Below are 24,992 nucleotides of genomic sequence, written 5' to 3'. Positions count from 1 at the left end.
TTTCACTTTCATACATTGGAGAAAGAAATGGCAACCCACTCCAGTGTTCTTGTCTGGAGAATCCCAGGAACGGGGGAGCCTGGTGGGTTGCCATCTATGGGGTCACACAAAGTCGGACAAGACTGAAGTGACTTAGCAGTAACTGTTTTCTTTCATGGCTGTATAACTCATACCTATGTTGTAGATAAGTGTGTTCACAAATTGATAGCCATTTAAGTGCTGGTGGGAACATTCAGTATGTAATTATGAACATGTGCAAGTATTTCTGCATGACACATAACTAGATGATGAGTTGCTATATAAAACAGTGTGCATAAATTTTATTTAAATGGTATTTCCATATTCTGTTCAGTTCAGTTCAGCCACTCAGTCCTGTCTGACTCTTTGCGACCCCATGAATCGCAGCATGCCAGGCCTCCCTGTCCATCACCAACTCCCGGAGTTCACTCAAACGCACGTCCATCGAGTCAGTGATGCCATCCAGCCATCTCATCCTCTGTCGTCCCCTTCTCCTCCTGCCCCCAATACCTCCCAGCATCAGAGTCTTTTCCAATGAGTCAACTCTTTGCATGAGGTGGCCAAAGTACTGGAGTTTCAGCTTTAGCATCATTCCTTCCAAAGAGCACCCAGGACTGATCTCCTTTAGAATGGACTGGTTGGATCTCCTTGCAGTCCAAGGGACTCTCAAGAGTCTTCTCCAACACCACAGTTCAAAAGCATCAATTCTTCGGCTTTCAGCCTTCTTCACAGTCCAGCTCTCACATCCATACATGACCACTGGAAAAACCATAGCCTTGACTAGATGGACCTTTGTTGGCAATGCTTCCTCAAAATTAGTCCTACCAGATTATTTATTCTACAAATTATTTGTAGCAATATTACTTGTTGACAATTTCAATTTCCCAAATTTTCCATACCACCTTTTATATGTCATTGGCCATTTTGCTTCTGTGAATTTCCTGTTCATACTTTTCATTTAGTTTCATATTGGAGTGCTAGACTTTTCATTGGAGATTTGTAGTCCTTCTTATTGCACAGTGACTACCAACCCTTTGTCTATTACAAGTGCCCCTGTATAGATTTGAAGAAAATTTTGTAAGCCTATATGCTTGATTTAAAAACATTTTCTACTATGGAAACATATAGTTCTACCTTCTTACTTCCTGTTGGTTGTACTTTTCTTTAAATATATTTCAGTTACTTAGGTGGGTTCTATGGAAAATTCTATGGTAAATTTTCCTGCTGCTGCTAAGTCGCTTCAGTCGTGTCTGACTCTGTGTGACCCTATAGACGGCAGCCTACCAGGCTCCCCTGTCCCTGGGATTCTCCAGGCAAGAATGCTAGAGTGGGTTGCTGTTTCCTTCTTCAATGCATGAAAGTGAAACGTGAAAGTGTAGTCACTCAGTCGTGTCCAACTCCTAGAAACCCCATGGACTGCAGCCTACCAGGCTCCTCCATCCATGGGATTTTCCAGGCAAGAGTACTGAAGTGGGGTGCCATTGCCTTCTCCAAATTTAGGTAAATTTTCCTATAATTCCCCAAACATCAATGTTTCATTTTTTAAATAAATTATCCCTAAGGCTGATGAATGTTTTGTTATATGTTGTGGATGGTGGTCCCCTTGACCAATAAGACAAGATTCATTCCCTCACCTGGACATTTTGCTTATAAACTGCTTTTCTGATGTACAGTTTTCATCAGTACCTTCAGATTGTTTTCATTTGATTCACCAATATTTTACAAAATTTACGTGATTTTTGTATTGTGCTCATTGTTTCTGATTATTTCAGTCATAGTGGACCTAGGTTTAAAGAAAATATGTCTATAATATTTTCTGTCATGATAAAGGATTGAATGTTTACATGTAAGCGTGTGTGGGAGGGACGACACAATAGCTTCCTGAGGAAAGAGACAAAAGAATGATAAATGCTGAACTAAAGTGTGGTTACAATATAATATAATATGAAAGTGAAAGTTGCTCAGTCATATCCAGCTCTTTGGGACCCCATGGACTGTAGCCTACCAGGCTTCTCGCCCATGGAATTCTCTAGGCCAGAGTACTGGAGTGGGTAGCTATTCCCTTCTCCAGGGGATCTTCCCAACCTGGTATCAAACCCAGGTCTCCCACATTGCAGGCAGATTCTTTACAGTCTGAGCCACCAGGGAAGCCTAAGAATACTGGAGTGGGTAGCCTATCCCTTCTCCAGGGGAATCTTCCCAACCCAGGAATCAAAGTGGAGTCTCCTGCATTGCAGGCGGTTTCTTTCCCAGCTGAGCTACCAGGGAAGCCCATATTATAATATAATAGTAAATAATTCAGTCTGTGTTCAACAAACCCATTGAATTTTTCATCATATCTGCAAGTAGCTAAGTGGTGCTGTGTCCTGAATTGTAAAAATATACATAGATTTAGATATGTATATAGATATAGATATAGACAAGATCATAGATATATTCAGGTAGCTTTGGCAAGAATGAAAATTCAAAAACCCCTTTTAAATTTAGAGTTCAACCTGAATATAGAGTTCAGGTTATAATTTTCTTAACATACAGTTGAGAACTTATATCCATTAGCAAAGGCTGATTATGGGAGTGAAAATAATAGGTGAATAAAAGGTGGATGACAAAAAGAGAATTAGGTCATGAAATTAAAGGTTTTTGCAAATATCTCAATTTTATAAAAGGAAGCATGTAGCAGTTGCTATACTTCTAATTCCACAAACACTCCAAAAGCAAATCAGTTTAACTGGACAAAGGCAAGTGTCTTGCCATGGTTTTAGGTAAGAAGGGATGTTGAGGCGGGATGCACAGTAAAAATGAAGAACTATTAGTGGTCTCACAAATAAAATTAAAGGGTGAATCTTTCAAAAGAATTCCAGTTATTGAACAGTTTCTATAGCAAGGAAAAGCTATAAAATTCTGTACAAAAATGAAGGTAAAATTCTGAATATCTACAAAGTAATATGGATACTATGAATAGACTTTTATTGTTCTTGTTTCTACACCCAATATGTGAAAAACAGTTAAATTCAATCATATCTTTTTAGTATACTTTTGCATTAAAACAATAAATTTCAGTACATACCCACATAGTTTTACGGAGGAGTTCTACTTATGAGGCAGAACTGCTAGAGCAGCAGTACCCAACCTTTTAGGCCCCAGGAACCAGTTTCGTGGAAGACAATTTTTCCATGGACTGGGGTAGGAAGCAATGGGTTTGGGATGATTCAAGCACATCACATTTATTGCTCACTTTATTTCTATTATTGCATCAGCTCCACCTCAGATCATCAGCCATTAGATCTCAGAGGTTGGGGACACCTGCGCTGAGGTCTCAGATACAGCTAGTCTCTTTTCTCCTTCTTTCCTAATTTAGCAAACTTCAAGAAACAAAATAGACAACATTTTATGATGACAAATATGGTAGTTGCCACACAGGCCAGTAGGAACCCAATGACATCCAGAGAGTGGTACTGGAACCAGGTGAGGTCATGGATAGCTGGCCGCAAGTGCTTGGCTCCTTTGTGGCGCATGACAAACTCGATCCAGAAGACTGCTCTGTCCAAGGGCTTCATAGGCTGATCATGTTGAATGGCTGATAATCTCATCACATTCTCTTTGTAGCTGAAGGAAAATCAAACAGTTATCACTTATGGAATGAGCTATAATAGATAAATATGTGAAATTTTCTTGCAGATGGTAACAGAGTGCAACAAAGGGTCGAAGAAAAACAGATAATTTTCTCCGAGGTGATTATTGAGATATTAGCTTATGAGCTAGGATTTCTTAAGTGCATAGCGTTTCAAGCTACAAAGAAAAGAAAGAAAATGGGAGAGAACAAGATTGTGTATTCTAAAGAATGGAATGAGCTGTCCCAAAGGGAAAGAAAAGAAAAGAAATTCATAATATGTTTGTCCAAAGTTTGAATTATCTCATAAAGAATTGTTAATAGACCTGATGTATTTCAAAATGTTATTATCTAGATATAGCAGGTAAATCAGTGATGAGGTTTGGAGACATGTCCAGACAAGGCTGATCTTACATTAGTGAAGTGGTGGTTGAAAGTGTGGAAGTAGATTGACTCAGTTTGATTCCTGACTCTTACTTTGTTGGCTGCTTTTTTATTCTTTCTGTTCTTCAAATTTTTTTAAAAATTAATTTTACTAACATTTTAAAACTTTTTTATTTTTTAAACTTTTAATTTTACTTTGGAGGGCTCAATCATGATAGAATCTGTTTCTCAGTTTTTCATTGCACTATAAAATGTCTAGGAATAGTACCATATCTAATTATTTTGAGAATATTGTATTGATTCTTAGAGGCATTCCTGGCATGCAGTAAACACTCAGTAAATGTTTACTAGTTTTGTTGTTCTGGTTCTTGTTCTAAAATTCTGGAGAAGGCTCAGCATTTCACTCTCAGGCATTACAGACACACTTGTTTCTACTGCAGAAATGATGGCAGACTAACAGACAAGAAAGAAGAATAAAGAGATATAGCACATGAACTTTAAATCACAAAGTGCTATAACATGGCAATGTAGTAATAATAATGGAAGTAACTTTTCTCCCTTTACTGTCAAAAACACAGGAGGAGCACTGGGTTTTTGCAAAGACTGCAGTAATTCTGGAAATATATTTTTAATACAATAGGAATAGACTACAATAAAGAAGTTGCTTAATATGTGTAAAGTAGCACTGTTTTACTAAATATAACATGTAGCATATCATGAACAGTCAATATATTTTCATTTTTGACACCAACATTACATTATTAAAAATTAAAAAGACATAAAAATATACTAGAGATATGTACATTTACATAAAAACAGCAAATGAAAGATTTGTTTCTTTAAAAAAAAAAAAGAGTGCTTTTTATGCTGCTCACTTAGGACAATAGCTGTGCTAAAATTAAATTTAAATAACACTGCTTATAAAACACAAAATGCTTTTTGCTGCTATTACCGACACATTCTCAAAATGTTTTCTTTACGAAGTCATTATGATAAAAAAGGGGGAATATATACATCATATTTGTGATATTAATATAATTGTGTCATTGAAATTCATGTATATCCTGAAGTGATTTGGAAATAAGGTATTTCCGTTTTCAGAAAATGTGGCTTTTAAATAGGAATATCCCAACATAACTATCTATTCCAAATAAGACAAAAATGAGCACAAATAAAAGAACTCTGAATATACTTACATTCATAAGCTGTATCTACATAGTTGTCATTGAGTAAATTAGAAAATTCTAGTTGTTTACCACTTATCAATGATGGGATCAAAATATTATTGAAGACTAGCAGATACAGAAAACAATCTGTTGGTTACCAGATTTGGGGGAGTAGAAACACAGGTCGGAGTGTAGGAGGCAAAATTACTGGGAATAATATAAGCTCAAGGAGGTGTTGTACAACACTGGAAATTTAGTCACTATTTGGTAATTACTTTAAATGGAAAATAACCTTTAAAAATTGTGTAACATTTTTTAAAAAAGGAATATCCCAACATATGGGATTCCCTGGTGGCTCAGATGTTAAGAATCTGCCTGCAATGCAGAGACCTGGTTTGATCCCTGGATCAGCAAGATCCTCTGGAGAAGAGAATGGCTACCTATTTCCATGTTCTTGCCTGGAAAATTCCATGGACTGAGGAGTGATGGGATACAGTCTATGGGGTCCCAAAGAGTCGAACACAACTGAGAAACCAACACTTTCACTTTTTCATATCAACATACTCCTCCCAAGTCAATTATGTTTAGATTTATAATTCTTCCAAACAAGACAAAATGACCACAGTAAAAAAAAAAAAAAAAAAACCAAACAACCCAAGAATACACCCACATTTATAAATAGTATATACATAGTTGAAACTGGGTAATTAGAAAGTTATAGCTGTTTATCAGAGATGGAGTCAAAATATTAGCATAGAAAAGTTGGAAAATATAAACGTAATTGGAATTTGAAATGGATGATGTCATGATGCTTTAGTGAAAATAAACCATCTTTTAAGAGTTTAAAACATTTGAGAAGTTCACATGCTGAAAGAAAGTGGGCAGATGAGTATCCATAGCATTCATGGTTCCCTACAATAACTTTGTTCTCAATGCTTCTTAATCCTTCTATTACCATTTCAGTGGTTCTTCTCATTTTAATGATTAAGTTTTCAACATTTCTCCACTATCTTTAAAACACTGACAAACTTTTTCCATAAAACCATGAAAAAATCTTAATGTGACATTCACAACCCATTATTTTTGTCTGTTTTCAAAACATTGAGCAAATCTTACACCTTTTGTGCTTATGTGAAGACTCATCACTGCCTCCCTGGCCCTCAGATGAGAACTTTTCTAGAAGGATTAGCTAGTAAAGAAAAAAAAAAAAAAAAGAGAAAAATATATATACTCACGAAGGATTATTAATGACTTCCTTCAATGCGTTGAGCAAATCTCTTGTTGACATTGTTTCCAAGTCCAACCTGACAGCTGTTCCCTTGGATTTCATTCGAGCGATGTTATCAGCTTGATCAGCAAACAAAGGAGTGCCCACCATAGGGATCCCGTGATAGATGGCCTCATAAACGCCATTGCTTCCACCGTGAGTTATAAAGGCTTTGGTTTTTGGATGGCCTAGGATTGAGTGAATTTCAGTAAGGTTATTAATTATGATTCAGAATAAAATGAGAAATTGGCATCATAAGGCACTGGATGGAGGAGTATCTTTTAGATAACAGGTTATTACGCATATGAAAGTGCTTTTATTTGCTTTCAGAATTCAGAGAAGAAACGACTATGTCTGCTGAAGGAGTAAATGAAGACTTTGTGAAAGAAGTGCAGAGTCACTTGAACATCACAAATGAATTCAGGATCGGCAGGGGAACAACTTGAAAGAGCATTCTGGGTAAAAGAAACCACATGTGCAAAAAAAGAGGACATGCGGGAATTTATTCACCTAAAGATACAGTGAAGCCATTTAGCTTGATAGGAATGGTGTCAGGGGAAAAGAGGGATAATAGTAGTGGCACTGGAACCAGAGGAAGGAAACGCTAAATTTTATCATGAAGCGTATTATTGTTTCACAAAAATGATTGTGCTTGTTTTTTTTTTTTTTTTTTTTTTTTTTACAGAAAATTGAGAGTCATTGGTAATGGCACAAGAGTTCTTTTCATGCTATAAAGAGCAATATTGCATAGGAACCTGGAATGTCAGGTCCATGAATCAAGGCAAATTGGAAGTGGTCAAACAAGAGACTGTAAGAACGAATGTCGACATTCTAGGAATCAGCGAACTGAAATGGACTGGAATGGGTGAATTTAATGCAGATGACCATTATATCTACTACTGCGGGCAGGAATCCCTCAGAAGAAATGGAGTAGCCATCATGGTCAACAAAAGAGTCTGAAATGCAGTACTTGGATGCAATCTCAAAAATGACAGAATGATCTCTGTTCATTTCCAAGGCAAAGCATTCAATATCACAGTAATCCAAGTCTATGCCCCAACCAGTAACGCTGAATAAGCTGAAGTGGAATGGTTCTATGAAGACCTACAAGACCTTTTAGAACTAACACCCCAAAAGGATGTCCTTTTCATTATAGGGGACTGGCATGCAAAAGTAGGAAGTCAAGAAACACCTGGAGTAACAGGCAAATTTGGCCTTGGAATACGGGATGAAGCAGGGCAAAGACTAATAGAGTTTTGCCAAGAAAATGCACTGGTCATAACAAACAGCCTCTTCCAACAACACAAGAGAAGACTCTATACATGGACATCACCAGATGGTCAACACCGAAATCATACTGATTATATTCTTTGCAGCCAAAGATGGAGAAGCTCTATACAGTCAGCAAAAACAAGACCAGGAGCTGACTGTGGCTCAGACCATGAACTCCATATTGCCAAATTCAGACTGAAATTGAAGAAAGTAGGGAAAACCACTAGACCATTCAGTGATGACCTAAATCAAATCCCTTATGATTATACAGTGGAAGTGAGAAATAGATAAGGGCCTAGATCTGATAGAGTGCCTGATGAACTATGGAATGAGGTTCGTGACATTGTACAGGAGACAGGGATCAAGACCATCCCTGTAGAAAAGAAATGCGAAAAAGCAAAATGGCTGTCTGGGGAGGCCTTAAAAATAGCTGTGAAAAGAAAAGAAGAGAAAAGCAAAGGAGAAAAGGAAAGATATAAACATCTGAATGCAGAGTTCCAAAGAATAGCAAGAAGAGATAAGAAAGCCTTCTTCAGCGATCAATGCAAAGAAATAGAGGAAAACAACAGAATGGGAAAGACTAGGGATCTCTTCAAGAAAATCAGAGATACCAAAGGAACATTTCTTGCACAGATGGGCTTGATAAAGGACAGAAATGGTATGGACCTAACAGAAGCAGGAGATATTAAGAAGAGATGGCAAGAATACACAGAAGAACTGTACAAAAAAGATCTTCACGACCCAGATAATCACGATGGTGTGATCACTGACCTAGAGCCAGACATCCTGGAATGTGAAGTCAAGTGGGCCTTAGAAAGCATCACTACGAACAAAGCTAGTGGAGGTGATGGAATTCCAGTTGAGCTATTTCAAATCCTGACAGATGATGCTGTGAAAGTGCTGCATTCAATATGCCAGCAAATTTGGAAAACTCAGCAGTTTTCCAAAGACTCTGATGCTGAAACTTCAATTTAAGTTTCATTCCATTCCCAGAGAAAGGCAATTCCAAAGAATGCTCAAAGTACTGCACAATTGCACTCATCTCACACACTGGTAAAGTAATTCTCAAAATTCTCCAAGCCAGGCTTCAGTAATATGTGAACCGAAAACTTCCTGATGTTCAAGCTGGTTTTAGAAAAAGCAGAGGAACCAGAGATCAAATTGCCAACATCTGTTGGATCATAGAAAAAGCAAGAGAGTTCCAGAAAAACATCTATTTCTGCACTATTGACTATGCCAAAGCCTTTGACTCTGTGGGTCACAATAAACTGTGGAAAATTCTGAAAGAGATGGGAATACCAGAACACCTGACCTGCCTCTTGAGAAATTTGTATGCAGGTCAGGAAGCAACAGTTAGAACTGGACATGGAACAACAGACTGGTTCCAAATAGGAAAAGGAGTTCGTCAAGGCTGTATATTGTCACCCTGTTTATTTAACTTATATACAGAGTACATCATGAGAAATGCTGGACTGGAAGAAACACAAGCTGGAATCAAGATTGCCGGGAGAAATATCAATAACCTCAGATATGCAGATGACACCACCCTTATGGCAGAAAGTGACGAGGAACTCAAAAGCCTCTTGATGAAAGTGAAAGTGGAGAGTGAAAAAGTTGGCTTAAAGCTCAACATTCAGAAAACGAAGATCATGGCATCTGGTCCAACCACTTCGTTGGAAATAGATGGGGAAACAGTGGAAACACTGTCAGACTTTATTTTTCTGGGCTCCAAAATCACTGCAGATGGTGACGGCAGCCATGAAACTAAAAGACGCTTACTCCTTGGAAGGAAAGTTATGACTAACCTAGAGAGCATATTCAAAAGCAGAGACATTACTTTGCCAACAAAAGTTCGTCTAGTCAAGGCTATGGTTTTTCCTGTGGTCATGTATGGATGTGAGAGCTGGACTGTGAAGAAGGCTGAGCGCCGAAAAATTGATGCTTTTGAAGTGTGGTGTTGGAGAAGACTCTTGAGAGTCCCTTGGACTGCAAGGAGACCCAACCAGTCCATTCTGAAGGAGATCAGCCCTCGGATTTCTTTGGAAGGAATGATGCTAAAGCTGAAACTCCAGTACTTTGGCCGCCTCACACGAAGAGTTGACTCATTGGAAAAGACTCTGATGCTGGGAGGGATTGGGGGCAGGAGGAGAAGGGGACGACAGAGGATGAGATGGCTGGATGGCATCGCAGACTCGATGGACTTGAGTCTGAGTGAACTCCGGGAGTCGGTGATGGATAGGGAGGCCTGGCGTGCTGCGATTCACGGGGTTGCAAAGAATCAGACACGACTGAGCCACTGATCTGATCTGAACATACCTCTACAGAATGGAAATGATGAGTATAATGAAAGAATTCAGAGACAGAACAACAATCCAGGAAGTTATTGAAAAGTTCACTGTGAGAAGTAATTAAAGCTAAAGTAAAGATTCTGGCTGTAAGGGATGTGACTACGTAGAATAAACTGACATCTTTTATATGTTCTTTTTTTTCTCATAGCAAAGCAAATTGTAATAAAGTAGTAAACTTTTTTTTTCAGTGTTTCAATAATTGCTTTCTAAGTGTGATTCCTGTTGAAGCACTCTCACTCTGCTCAGCTGTTACTCATAGTTTCATTATTTGTTCTGACAAGTCTCACCAAGAAGGTCATTCTGGGGAAGCCATTTATACAACCGGGTGTTGGGTCCTAAGGTATCTGGTTTTTTGCCATCATATCTCCATAGCACCTGTTAAAAGTAAAGGAAATACCTTATTCTATGAGTTGAACTTCCAAGTTATACTAATAATTTCTAAATTGACTAAGATACATATAATTACATATCCTCCATATGACATGTAAGGAAATGAAGACATATTAAGTAATGGTAACTAGTAATAGAAGGACATACATAGGAATACCTACACTGGATGTATTTATTATGTACACATGATGGCAGAGACAAGTGAGATTTTCAATGACCAATTCAAATATTAAAAAAAAAAAACCCCAAAACTGTTTTGTTGTTGCTTTTGAGTCACTAAGTTGTGTCCAACTCTTTGCATTCCATGGACTGCAGCATGCTAGGCTTCCCTGTCCTTCACTATCTCTCAGAAGTTGCTCATATTCATATCCATTGATTCTGTGTTGCTATCCAACCAACTCATCCTCTGTCACTCCCTTTTCCTCCTGCCCTTAATCTTTCTCAGCATCAAGGTCTTCTTCAATGAATCATCTCTTTGCATCAGATGGTCAAGGTATTGGAGCTTCAGCTTCAGCATCAGTCCTTCCAATGAATATTCAGGGTTGATTAACTTAGGACTGACTGATTTGATCCTGCAGTCCAGGGGACTCTCAAGAGTCTTCTCCAGAACCACAATTCAAAAGCAACAATTCTTTGGCAATCAGCCTTCTTTATGGTCCAACTCTCACATCCATACACGACTACTGAAAAAGCGTAGCTTTGACTATATGGACTTTTCCGGGCAAGTGCTGCTTTGCTTTTTAAAACACTGTCTATGTTTGTCACAGGTTTTCTTCCATGGATAGGTGGTTTTGTTTCCAGTGCAACAAGTCAGTGGCAGATTACACATAACCTACACATTCATTCGCTTTCTTTATATGCTAGTGCTCATTTTCAAATTCGATATTCAGTGATTCATTTATTTTTGACTGTTGTAAAAGAGTTTACTTATATCAAGTAGTTAAAAGAGGAAGTTATTTATTAGAATTTTATACATTTTGATTATAGAGAGGAAAATGTATGCAATCACCTAAGATAAATATTTTGGCTTATTTATAATTTATTAATCCCCTTCATAGATCAGAGCCTTGTCATGGTAAAGGGGCTTGTGTAACTCAATGAAGCTATGAGCCATGCTCTGCAGGGCTACCCAAGGGCAGATGGGTCATAGTGGAGTGTTCTGACAAGCTGTGGTCCACTGGAGGAGGGAATGGACAACCACTCCAGTATCTTTGCCATGAGAACCACATGAACAGTATGAAAAAGCAAAGATATATGACACTGGAAGATGAGTTCTCCAGGTCAGAATGTGTCCAATATCCTGCTGAGGAAGAGTGGAGGGCAATTACTAATAGTTCCAGAAAGAATGAAGTGACTGGGCAATGAAGAAATGATGCTCAGTTGTGGATGTGTCTGGTGGTGAAAGTATGATGCTGTAAAGAACATAAGATCCTGGAATGTTAGGCCAATGAAATCAAGGTAATTGGACATGGCCAAGCAGGAGATGGCAAGAGTGAATATCAACAACTTAGGAATCCATGATCTAAAACGGACAAGTTCAATCAATTTAATTCAGATGACTATTGTACCTACTACTGTGGTTAAGAACTCGTTAGAAGAAATGGAGTAGCTCTCACAGTCAACAAAGAGTTCTGAAATGCAGTGCTTGGGTGCAATCTCAAAAACAACAGAATGATCTTGGTTCATTTCCAAGGCAAACCATTCAACATCACAGCAATCCAGGTCTATGCCCCAGCCACTAATGATGAAGAATGATTCAGCAAGACCCACAAGCCCTTCTAGAATTAACACTAAAAAAAAAATAAATAAATAAATAATGAAGAAGAAGAAGTCTTTTCATCATAGGGATTGGAATGTAAAAGTAAGAAGTCAAGAGATATCTAGGGTAACAGGCAAGTTTGGCCTTGTAGTACTAAAAGAAGCAGGCAAAGGCTAACAGACTTTAGTCAAGAGAACACACTGGTCATAGTAAACATCCATTTCCAACAACTGATGACTCTATACATGGACATCACCAGACAGTCAATACCGAAATCAGATTGATTATATTCTTTACAGCCGAGGATGGAGACACTCTATACAGTCAGCAAAACAAGACCTGAAGTTGACTGTGGTTCAGATCATGAGCACCTGAGTGCAAAATTCAGATTTGAATTGAAGAAAGACTTAAGTTGAAAGCGGGGAATACTGCTAGGCCATTCAGGTATGACAGAAATCAAATCCCATATAATTACACAGTGGATGTGATGAATAGATTCCAGGGATTATATCTGGTATACAGAGTGCCTGAAGAACTGTGGATAGAGGTGTGTAACACTGTACAGGAGGCAGGGATCAAAACAATCCCAAAGAAAATGAAATGCCAGAAGGCAAGGTGGTTATCTGAGGAGGCTTTATAAATAATGGAGAAAAGAAGGGGAATGAAAACCAAGGGAGAAAGGGAAAGAAAAATATACTCAACTGAATGCAGAATTTCAGAGGATAGATAGGAGAGATAAGAAGGCCTTCTTAAGTGAACAATGCAAAGAAATAGAGAAACCAATGGGATGTGAAAGACTAGAGATCTCTTCAAGTAAATTAGAGATCCCAAGGGATCATTTCATGCAAAGATGGGCACAATAAAGGACAGAAATGGTTTGGACCCAACAGAAGCAGAAGATATTAAGAAGAGGTGGCAAGAATACACAGAAGAACTATATACAAAATAGGTCTTAGTAACCTGGATAACTATGAAGGTGTGGTCACTCATAGAGCCACATGTCTTGGAGTGTGAAGAAAATGGGACCTTAGGAAGTATTACTATGAAGAAAGCTAGTGGAATTTAGCTGAGGTATTTCAAATCCGAAAAGATGATACTGTTAAAGTGCTGCACTCAGTATGCCAGCAAATTTGGAAGACACAGCAGTGGCCACAGGACTGGACAAGGTCAGTTTTCATTCCAAACCCAAAGATGGGTAATGCCAAAGAATGGTCAAACTACTGTAAAATTATGTTCCTTTCACATGCTAGCAAGGTAATACTCACAAATCATTTAGCTCGGCCTGAGCAGTACATGAACCAAGATTTTCCAGATGTGCTATCTGGGTTTAGAAAAGGCAGAAGAACCAGAGATCAAACTGCCATCATTCATTAGATCATAGAAAAAGCAAGAGATTTCCAGAAAAACATCTACTTCTGCTTCATTGACTATGCTAACCTATATGCAGGTCGGGAATCAACAGTTAGAACTGGACATGGAACAACAGACTGGTTCCAAATAGGAAAAGGAGTACATCAAGGCTGTATACTGTCACCCTGGTTATTTAACTTACATGCAGAGTACATCATGAGAAACGCTGGACTGGAAGAAACACAAGCTGGAATCAAGATTGCCGGGAGAAATATCAATAACCTCAGATATGCAGATGACACCACCCTTCTGGCAGAAAGTGAAGAGGAACTCAAAAGCCTCTTGATGAAAATGAAATAGGAGAGTGAAAAAGTTGGCTTAAAGCTCAACATTCAGAAAACGAAGATCATGGCATCTGGTCCCATCACTTCATGGCAAATAGATGGGGAAACAGTGGAAACAGTGCCAGACTTTATTTTTGGGGGCTTCAAAATCACTGCAGATGGTGACTGTAGCCATGAATTTAAAAGACGCTTACTCCTTGGAAGGAAAGTTATGACCAACCTAGATAGCAATATTGAAAAGCAGAGACATTACTTTGCCATGAGCGCAAAAGAATGAATGCTTTTGAACTGTGGTGTTGGAGAAGACTTTTTTTTTTTTTTTTTTTTACTTTATAATATTGTATTGGTTTTGCCATGCATGAGGAGAAGGGGACAACAGAGGATGAGTTGGCTGGATGGCAACACTGACTCGATTGACGTGAGTTTGAGTGAACTCCGGGAGTTGGTGATGGACAGGGAGGCCTGGAGTGCTGCAATTTATGGAGTCTCAAAGAGTCGGACATGACTTGAGTGACTGAAGTGAACTAAAAGAGACTCTTGATGAGGGTGAAAAATGAAAGTGAAAAAGCTGTCTTAAAACTCAGCATTCAAAACAATTATTTCATGGCATCTGGTCCCATCACTTCATGGCAAATATGTGGGGAAAATGTGGAAGCTGTGACATATTTTATCTTCTTGGGCTCCAAAATCACTGTGGATGGTGACTTCAGCAATGAAATGAAAAGACACTTGCTTCTTGGAAGAAAAGCTATGATAAATCTAGATAAAGTATTAAAAGCAGAGACATCACTCTGCCAAAAGAGGTCCATATAATCAAAGCTATATTTTTTTCCAGTAATCATGTATGGATATGAGGGATGGACAATAAAGAATATTAGGTAGGGTAAGATAAGGTGAAGTCACTCAGTCGTGTCTGACTCTTTGCAGCCCCACGGACTGGGCCTTACCAGGCTTCTGTATCCATGGGATTTTCCAGGCAAGAGTATTGGAGTGGGTTGCGATTTCCTGCACCAGAGGATCTTCCCGACACCGGGATTGAACCCAGGTCTCTTGCATTATAGGCATACGCTTTACCGTCTGAGCCACCGGGGAAGTCCTTAAAGAAGGTTAAGCACTGAAGAATTGATACTTTTGAATTGTGGTGCTGGAGAAGATTCTTGAGAATCCCTTGAATGGCAAGGACATCAAACCAGTCAATCCTAAATGAAACCAATCTTGAATATTCATTGGAAGTATTGATGCTGAAGTTCCAATACTCTGGCCACCTGATAACTCATTGGAAAGACCCTGATCTGGGAAAAGTTGAAGGCAAAAGGAGAAGGGCTGGCAGAGGATGACATGGTTAGATAGCATCAATAAATCAATGGACATAAATCTGGGCAAACCCTGGGTAATAGTGAAGAACAGGGGAGCCTAGCATGCTGTAGTCCACGGGATTGCAATGATTCAGACGACTTAATGACTAAACAACAACAGCATTATTTTTTAATAATAAGTTAATCAGTGCTGCTGAAGAAGTATGTTCTCTTAAATTACAAATTATTAAGCCCTACTTCCAAAAACAATGAAAAGTGGAATTGTTTGACTTGAATCAATGTTGCATGACTACATTTATTGTTAAAATTTAGCTCCCGAGAGCATCTATATGTGTGTTGTGTCCTCAGAAGTCCTTCAAAGAAAAGGAACAAGTGACAAAGCAGAATTTACTGGTTAATCTTACTGCTCATGCTACCATTGTATTAATAATACCAAAATTCACACTGTGTCTCTTAAATATCATTCTTTTTGATGACTATGTTGAGTAATTAAAATTATTATGGGTCAAAGGCACTCCCTGTACTGCCGTAGCACCTGCCATGTATATTTTGGTTTATATATACACATATATATGTATATATATGAGATAAATTGCTGCTATCATATTATTTACCTTTCTGATAGAAAATGTCTAAGATCAGATCTTTACAGAGTTTAACAGACTTATTAAAGAGTTGTCCATGATTAAGTTATTGTATCTACCTTTTGTGGAATTTGAGCGAAGGCTGATGCAATCACCTTGGCTCTGTCTTCTGACATGTTACTGACCATTGACCCCAAAGAAAACACCACAATACCATTTTCTCCAGAGCTCTGCACAAACTCTTCCATTTCCTGTGAAAAAAGAATGTGCCCATCACAAAAGAGCAGCAGCATAGCATACATTATTGAAGGGATTGCTACAAGCAACTAAAGAGAGAAAATCAGAAATTGTCTTGAGATATCAGAGTAGTGATCTCTTACAAAAATATTGTGGTAAGATACACACGGCATAAAATTTACTCCTTAATTGTTCCTAAGTGTATAGTATAGTAGTGTTAAGCATACTCATATTGTGCCACCAATCTCCAGAAGTTTTTCATCTGACAAAATTGGAAGTCTATGATCATTAAGAAACTCTACTTTCCTCTTTCTCTAGCCTTTGGCAAGTTTCATTCTACTCTGTTTCTACAAATGAGATTAGTCTGGATACTTCTTATAAGTTGAACTGCACAGTATTTGTCTTTTTTTCTGACTAGTTATTTTCACTTAATGTAAGGTTCATTCATGCTGTGACGTGTCAGAATTTCCTTTTAAAGGTGAGTAATAGTCCAGGTTCGATGCATGATAATGGATGCTTGGGGCTAGTGCACTGGGACGACCCAGAGGGATGATATGGGGAGGGAGGAGGGTTCAGGATGGGGAACACATGTATACCTGTGTCGGATTCATTTTGATATTTGGCAAAACTAATACAATTATATAAAGTTTAAAAATAAAATAAAATTAAAAAAAAATAAAGGTGAGAAATATTCCGTTGTTTGTATGCATGACATTTTGTTTATTGCTTCCTCTGTTTATGGACATTTGGCTTCAACCTCTTGGCTCCTGTGAATAGAGCTTTCATGCATATGTTGTATAGGTATCTCATTGGGAACCTAATTTCAATTATTTTGGATATAAACCCATAAAAGGAATTGCTGGAGCTATATGTATAGACAGGTTTTATATTAGAAAGTTCACATTATTCTTTTCACATACTATACAGTTAGCTAATAGAGTGATTTCCCTCTCTCACCTGCCCCACTCCCTCGATTTTCTTGAACATGTTAACTTCACATCTTGAACTTTGGTCAGTTGTACCTATAAATATTCAACACTAAAAAATAATTAAAAAATTTTTTTGAGGAACTTTATATTGTTTTTTATAATGATGCTTTTTTTTTTTTTTTTTAACATTTTTCATCCTGAGATCCTGGGAAAAGAATGGGTGATATGAGGTCAATTTCTTCCATTATATATATTTGTGCAATGTGTTTCTGTATAAGCAGGAAATAAGATAGAGCCAGTACTCAGTACAAGGAGGTACTATTAAACTATATTATCCTCAGACTCTTCATTAATCTTGATGTTAATTACTAACATAGATTCTTGGAAGGAAGTTACTTTCCAGATTAAACTTGCTTTGGTTCTTTGTTATTATAATTCTGCTAACTTATTTATTTATTCCAGACATACTTTTTGAGAATTATTTAGATTATTCATTAATATTTTTTTTCCTGACTATGAGCACTATGAAAAAAAATATGATCTGAATCACTTTATGTCATTCATTCAGCTCTGTAATCCTATTCTTCACCTTAAACTTTGTCATAATGACTTGAGGAGTCAAGTTTTATAGTTTGGAAGTTGTATGAAATAGTTCTGTGAGTTCTATTTATAATCCAAAGTTACCCTTGCATAGTTACTTATTTGAGTGACCGTATTGCTGTGTTTCTTTACATATGATGCCTTTGTCCTGAACGTGCATAATTAATGTCACAGATGGATGTGCTATGTCTAACTGTGGTGAAGAACCTTCAACATGACTTCAATGAGTCCCCCTGGGAGCACCTGCTCCACAGAGGAAGAGGTGCCCAGGGCTTTCTGCAAAACAGGTCTGGTCAGCTTTTGAGTAATTCACTTCTAACTAAATAAAGCTCCTGGTGAACCTGTATTTGCCTGGAATTGTTTCTGAATTATTTTGCTTTGTGGTCCTTGATCCTTTCTGATTAAAAAAAAGTTACTTTCTATACCGGAATAATTCCAAATTTTATTTTCATTTATTTATTTATTTTTTGTGCTCCTCCTTTTATTTAGTTTTTTTTTAACTTTATTTTATTTTTAAACTTTACATAATTGTATTAGTTTTGCCAAATATCAAAATGAATCCGCCACAGGTATACATGTGTTCCCCATCCTGAACCCTCCTCCCTCCTCCCTCCCCATACCATTTAAATGGCAACCCACCCCAATATTCCTGCCTGGGAAATCTGATCAACAGAGGAGACTGGCTTGGCTATAGTTCACAGGGTCAAGAAGAGTCAGACGTGACTGAGCATTTATGCCTATTAACTATTCTGTACCTTAGATCTCTAGTATTTATTTACTAAGAAATGCAAATTTATATTCTTAAACAACATTTCCCCTGTTCTTCCACCTCTCAGTCCTGGCAACTACCATATTACTCTCTGTTATTACAAGTTTGGCATTTTTAGATATCATATACAAGTGATATCTTACAGTATTTGTCCTTCTCTGTCTTTTCCAAAAGATAAACAACATTGAAAACCTTTAGTTAGACTAATCAAGAAAAAAAGTGACTCAAATAAATAAGATTAGAAATGAAATGGAGACATTACAACTGATACTTAAAAATTAGATAGGATCCCGAGACTACCATGAATAATTATAAGCTAAGAAATTATTAATACATATATGAGAAGAATGGAGAACTTAAAAACAGAACCTACCAAGACTGAATCAGGGAGAAGTAGAAAATCTGAACAGTCCTAATAAGTAAAGAAATTGAATTGGTAGTCAAAAACTTATCAACACACAAAAGGCCCAGGGCCTGATGGCTTCACTGACGTATTCTATGAAATATTATAGAATAATTAATGCCAGTTCTTCAAAAATCTTTAAAAATTAAAGAGGACGGTAGGAACATTTCCAAACTCATCCTACAAGGTCATCACCATGATCATGATACCAAATAGATAAGGACATTGCAAGGAGATAAAACTAAAGTCAATATCCAGATTGAATATTGATGCAAAAATTCTCAACAAAATATCAACAAGCCAAATTCAAGAGCACATTAAAAGAATTATATACTAAGACCAAGTGAGATTTATCTTTGTGATGCAAGGACAAATAGAATGAACTATAAAATAACTTGATTATCTCAATGGATGTCCAAAAAACATTTGACAAGACATGACATTCTTTTATGATAAAACCCTCAACATATAGGATATGAAGGAACATACCTCAATGTAATAAAGAACATATATAAAAAACCCAAAACTAACGATATACTCAACAGTGAACACTTGAAAGCTTTTTCTCTAATCATAAACAAAATAAGGATGCCTAATCCCGCTATATAGAATTCAGTTTCATTACTGTGTACTAATAATGAAACATCTGAAAAAAACTATCCCATTCACAATAGCATCAAAAGCAAGAAAATACCTAGAAATAAATTTAATCAGTGAAGTGAAAGATCTGTACAGTGATAACTATAAGAAATTGTAAGAAATAGAAGAAAACACAAATAAATGGAAAGGCATCATGTGACATGGACCAGAAGACTAATACTGTTAAAATGGTGACATTATCAAAAGCCAAAAGAATCACACCTTGAAATTTCATTTTTACCACAAAGTTTCAATATTTCAAATAATAGTGTACTGGCCCCCAAATAGACACATAGACCATGGAACAGCATACAGGGTTCAACTAATATTCAACAAGGGAGCAAGGGAGACAAGAACACCAATTGTGGAAATATTAGTCACTTTCTTTTCTGAGAAAACTGGATAAACATATGAAAAAAACAAAAAAGCAAAAAAAACGAGACCTCTATCTTATACCACTCACAAAAACAACTCAAAATGAATCAATGACTTAAACATAAGACCAGATACCATAACATCCCTAAAAGAAAATATAAGGATGAAACTCCTTGGCACTGGTCTTGAAAACGATGTTTTTTTATATGACATCAAGATCACAACAAAAGGAAAAAATCACAAGTGGGACTACAACAAGCTTAAAAGCTTCTGCACAGCAAAAGAAATAATCAACAAGATGAAAATGTGATCTACAGAATGGAAGAAAAATTTTGTAACCACATATTGAATGAGGGGTTAAGATCCAGAATATATGCACAACTCATACAACAAAATTCAATTAAAGAATGGGCAGATGAACAAAATAGACACTTTACAAAGAAGATTTCCAGATGGTCACCAGGTATAGGAAAAGATACTCAACATCAGTAATCATCAGGGAAATGTATTTCAAAATCACAATCAGATATTACCTCACCCCTATTAGAAAGTCTATAACCAAGAAGAGAAAAGTGTTGTGAGAATGTGGAGAAAAGCGAATGCTTGTACACTCTCGTGGGAATGTAAATTGGTTTAGCCCTTATGGAACATAAATTGAAGGTTCCTAAAACAATTAAAGATAGATCTATTGTATGATCCAGCAATTCTACTTCTGGGTATACAGCCAAAGGAAATAAAAACAGGATATTGAAGAGGTATATGTGCTCCATGTTGACTGCAGCATTATTCACAATTAGCTAAGGGAAAAAACTTATGTGCCCACCAATGGATGAATTATTTAAAGATGTTTCATAGATACACAGACATGCGCGCGCACACACACACACACACACACACACACACACACACATGGTCAGAATGAAATGTTATTCACCCATGAGAAAGAAGGAAATCCTGCCATTTTCGACAACATGGGTGGACCTTGAAGACATTATGCTAAAATGTGTGCTGTTATTTTAATCTTTATCCTATAATCAAATAATACACTATGATATATATCCTGAAAATTGTAATTCTAACTTATGCTTTTTTAATCTTCAAGAAAGCTGTGATCTTATTATATTTGTTATTTTCCAAGTAAATATTTTTTTGTATCTGATTTAGTATAATTTAGCATTGTTTGGGCTTTCCTAGTGGCTCAGATGGTAAAGAATCTGCCTGGAGTGCAGGAAACCAGGATTTGATCCCTGGGTCGAGAAGATCCCCTGGAGAAGGGAATGGCTGCCTACTCCAGTATTTTTGCCTGGAGAATCCCATGGACAGAGGAGCCTGGCAGTCTACAGTCCATGTGATTGCAAGAGTCGGATGCAACTTAGAGACTAAACCACCGCCGTCATTTCTTCCTTTCTTAATCCTTTCAATATTCTTCCCAATGCCCCTACTAGATGTTTCAAATCTTTATAATTATCTGTTTCCAACTTACCTCTACAGCATCATCTTCTTCTTTATTCAGCGTTTTCCTATCTAGACTAAACTTGGACTTTGGGCAACTGTCATTACTACTACACCTAACTTTCTTTTATATCTTCTTCCAACTGAGCTATGAGGGAAGCCCGTATCTTCTTCCACCCCTGCCCTATTCCTCTGTTTATTCCTGAGCATCCTTCAGGTCTCATAATTATCTGGATCAGAGGTACTTTATATGATTCATGCTGAATATTTCTTTAGCACTCTGGTCTTTCCATATTATAACATTTTTTACAACCTGATTGTGTTCTGCCATTTAGGAGGACTGTCAGGTGGTAGAAACTGTGCCTACACCATTTGCCTATATTAGCACTCACTTCTGGAATATGCTATATACAAAATTATCCTATAATAATGATAATACAATTATAATGTAACTGATTATAGTGAGATAGGATTGTTGGGTGGCATCACCAGATGATAATATAACTATTATTATTCATATAAAATATATATTTTATACAAAAATATGTGTCCTTTAATGAATGATGCTTCTCTATGTGTTGAATAATGAAATTGTAATTTAATTGATGTATTTTCAAAGTGTCCCATGTACTCTAGTTTATTCTGTAATGATAATGAAATTCAGATAGTTGTGTTGATATAGAAATACATCACTTTCTAGGTGGAAGGTCACTTTATCCAGGTTTCCATATCTGACTACCTGTAATCAAACATTCTAAATAAAGAATACAGAATGTTCCTATCGAAAACACAAAGTCCACAAAGAACAACAAGGAGGAGTAGGTGACCTTAGGCAGGGGCTTGGCAGGTTTGCAGTGGAGCCCTCCAACAAATTCAACATTTGGTAGTCGTGGACGAGGAAATGAAAAATCCCAGTAGGTTCGAATGAGCCACATTTCAGCTTTCCCCATTGTCTCTGATAAGGTAGTAGGTCTTCCTGAAAGTAAAAAGAAAACCAACAACAAATGTTTGATCAAATGAGACTATTGTCATGTGTGTATATTAGATAATTTTTGTAAAGGAACTTGGGATGTTGTGGCCAAGATGTTTGAATGTGTCTGTTGCTTGATAAATATATACCATAGCATTGTATAGGATAATAAAGTATATCTGGAATACATCTGTTTCTACACAAGCAGAAACAATTTCTAAAAGCTAACTGGATACTTATACTACAAATATGTGTATAACTCTCAATGTACATGTCTTCATCTATCAAGACAGTTTATACAGAGTGAAGTAAGCCAGAAAGAAAAACACCAATACAGTATACTAACGCATATATATGGAATTTAGAAAGATGGTAACAATAACCCTGTGTACGAGATAGCAAAAGAGACACTGATGTATAGAACAGTCTTATGGACTCTGTGAGAGAGGGAGAGGGTGGGAAGATTTGGGAGAATGGCATTGAAACATGTAAAATATCATGTATGAAACGAGTTGCCAGTCCAGGTTCGATGCATGATACTGGATGCTTGGGGCTGGTGCACTGGGACGACCCAGAGGGATGGAATGGGGAGGGAGGAGGGAGGAGGGTTCAGGATGGGGAACACATGTATACCTGTGGCGGATTCATTTTGATATTTGGCAAAACTAATACAATTATGTAAAGTCTAAAAATAAAATAAAATTAAAAAAAAAAGAAAAAAAAAAGAACTTGGTGATTTAAATGCAAGATTAATGGTTATCAGTAGTAATAAAGGACTGCGTATCAAATTAAATGAATGAATAAATGAACATGAGACTTTTAAGACTATACTCTTCTTAGCCAGTCCATTCTGCACAAACATTTTTTAATTAATTTATCATTTTTTAATAACACAAATTTTTAATAACACAAATCACCATTCAATGAAATACAGTAGAAATAAAATATGACTAAAAATCTAAAAAAAAAAAAAAGACAGTTTATGAGATTCGTTATGACTTTAAGTTAAACAAAGAAGTTTTGTAAGTTGGATAGTCACTTGCAGATGTCCTGCATACTTCAGTCTGTGGTAAATGACTTCCTGGTATCCGATACGAGTAATGGGTTTTACCCTACCCTATAATTTAAGTGTTTGCATAATATTTGTTAGATTGAAGGTCATTTCATATTTTTATTTCACTGTTTCACTTACTTGAGATAAATTTTTGTGAATTTATATTTAGACAAACTCAACTTCCAAGGCACTAGGATAAATAGGACTTAATGCTACCAACTAAAAACATGACTTACCTAGTAGTTTGGTTGCTAAGTGGTAACTGACTCTTCCAACTCCATGGACTATAGCTCAACAGGCTTCTCTGTCCATGGGATTTCACAGGCAAAAACACTGGAATGGAATGCCATTTCCTTTTCCAAGGGATCTTCCTGACCAGAGGATCAAACCTGTGTCTCCTGCATTGGCAGGTAGATTCTTTACCACACTGAGCTATCAGGAAGCCCAACTTACCTAGTACTTCACTGTAAAACTGATTCCACTTCTTATCCTTGTACATCGTAAAGAAAAGGTCAAAATAAAGTGTATATAACATATTTTTGATCCTCTCCATGAATGTCATGCGATCACTTAATTCTGCAAACATAACAGGTACATAAGACGGTGGGAATGGAAGTCTTCCACTTTTCTTCTCAATTATGTGGCCAGGTGAGGTGTAATGACTGTACACGAATGGTATTTTAAGTAATTCAGCTAGCAATTCACCACAGGGTCCAACAGCATCTGCAATAAGGATATCAAACCTTGATTCCTGCAGTTTTGTCATTAATTTCTTGTTGGAAACAGCATCTTTACACATACTTAAAGCAGTTTCAAAAAATTCCCAAAATAAACTTTTCACTGTTGAAAGATAGGACCAAAAGGAATCTTTCGCCACATACGTCAGTTCCTCAAGAAAGCGTTCCATAAAATTCTCATAATCACTTTTTGTTAAAGATACAGGAAAAGTCTCAAATTTCATAGTAGATGGTTTGCTGGAATTAGGAATAGTGGAAGCTGAAGATATCAGAACAGTCACCTCATGACCCCTCGTGACAAGTTCGTCCAGAATTGTCTTTATATTCAGCCAGTGACTAAATTCCACTGGCCATACCAGCACCTTTCCACAACTCCCACCGCTAAAGTAGCAAGTCAGCTGTAGCAGCAGCAGAAGCGAGAGCCTTTTCATAGACATCTTGCTCATATGCAGTCCTTTTAAATTAATTACTGTAAACTTTGGCTACTGCTCAGGCTTATATCCAGAAGTAATCAACCAGAAGTTAAAGTATAACTCCTATTCCTTAAAAAAGTAGATTACATGAATAGTCAGCAGATGTGGAAATCAAGTGAAAAGGCAAAGGGCAGAACACTTTGAGATTATACAGCGTGTTTAGTATTGATTTGTCAGTGCTGTCACCCATTTGTACACACACATCAATTATATTCTGGGAGAAAGAAGACTAACTAGTGTAAAACAATAGCAGGTGAGAGGCTCTTGAGTCTGCAGTCGCTTTGACACAGAATTAGAGATAAGGTGACATCAACAAGATGGAGGGTTATGAGGTCACAACAATTGTGTCCCTCACAGAAACAGCAAAAACAATAAATGACCAAGTGCAAACCCATGTAAAGTATTTTGGGAAAGTTCTGGACTAACATGAAAAAGCAGCAGAAATCCTGCAGTTTGCAAGGACTGAAGATGTGTGTTCTGATTTTTTTAGTGTAATGTATTAATACTAAAGATATCAATTAAGTTTGACTGGTCAATTGTATAATT

The 24,992-nt window shown here is 37.0% G+C and overlaps 1 protein-coding gene across 1 annotated transcript; it reads right to left on the bottom strand.

Annotated features, from left to right (window-relative positions):
* Positions 1-2,962: 2,962 nt before the first annotated feature.
* LOC112577697 (UDP-glucuronosyltransferase 2B17) lies at positions 2,963-24,457 on the bottom strand. The gene is made up of 6 exons (XM_025289979.3): positions 23,690-24,457; positions 22,040-22,188; positions 15,928-16,059; positions 10,353-10,440; positions 6,414-6,633; positions 2,963-3,624 (listed from the first exon to the last, which is right to left on the bottom strand). Exons 1-6 carry the CDS (start codon positions 24,417-24,419, stop codon positions 3,345-3,347), a joined length of 1,599 nt encoding a protein of 532 aa, XP_025145764.1. The 5' UTR covers positions 24,420-24,457; the 3' UTR covers positions 2,963-3,344.
* Between the last annotated feature and the right edge of the window lie 535 nt (positions 24,458-24,992).

The sequence above is a fragment of the Bubalus bubalis genome, chromosome 7, assembly GCF_019923935.1.
Source record: "Bubalus bubalis isolate 160015118507 breed Murrah chromosome 7, NDDB_SH_1, whole genome shotgun sequence".
NCBI classification, from domain to species: Eukaryota; Metazoa; Chordata; class Mammalia; order Artiodactyla; family Bovidae; genus Bubalus; species Bubalus bubalis.
This window is presented reverse-complemented; position numbering and strand designations above follow the sequence as displayed.

Coding starts and splice junctions, on each gene's coding strand:
- LOC112577697 (XM_025289979.3), bottom strand. CDS start 24,419: ATGAGCAAGATGTCTATGAAAAGGCTCTCGCTTCTGCTGCTGCTACAG. Junction 6,634..10,352: donor TCCCCAGAATGACCTTCTTG/GTGAGACTTGTC, acceptor ACTCAATCCTAG/GCCATCCAAAAACCAAAGCC. Junction 3,625..6,413: donor GAAGTCATTAATAATCCTTC/GTGAGTATATAT, acceptor ATTTTCCTTCAG/CTACAAAGAGAATGTGATGA.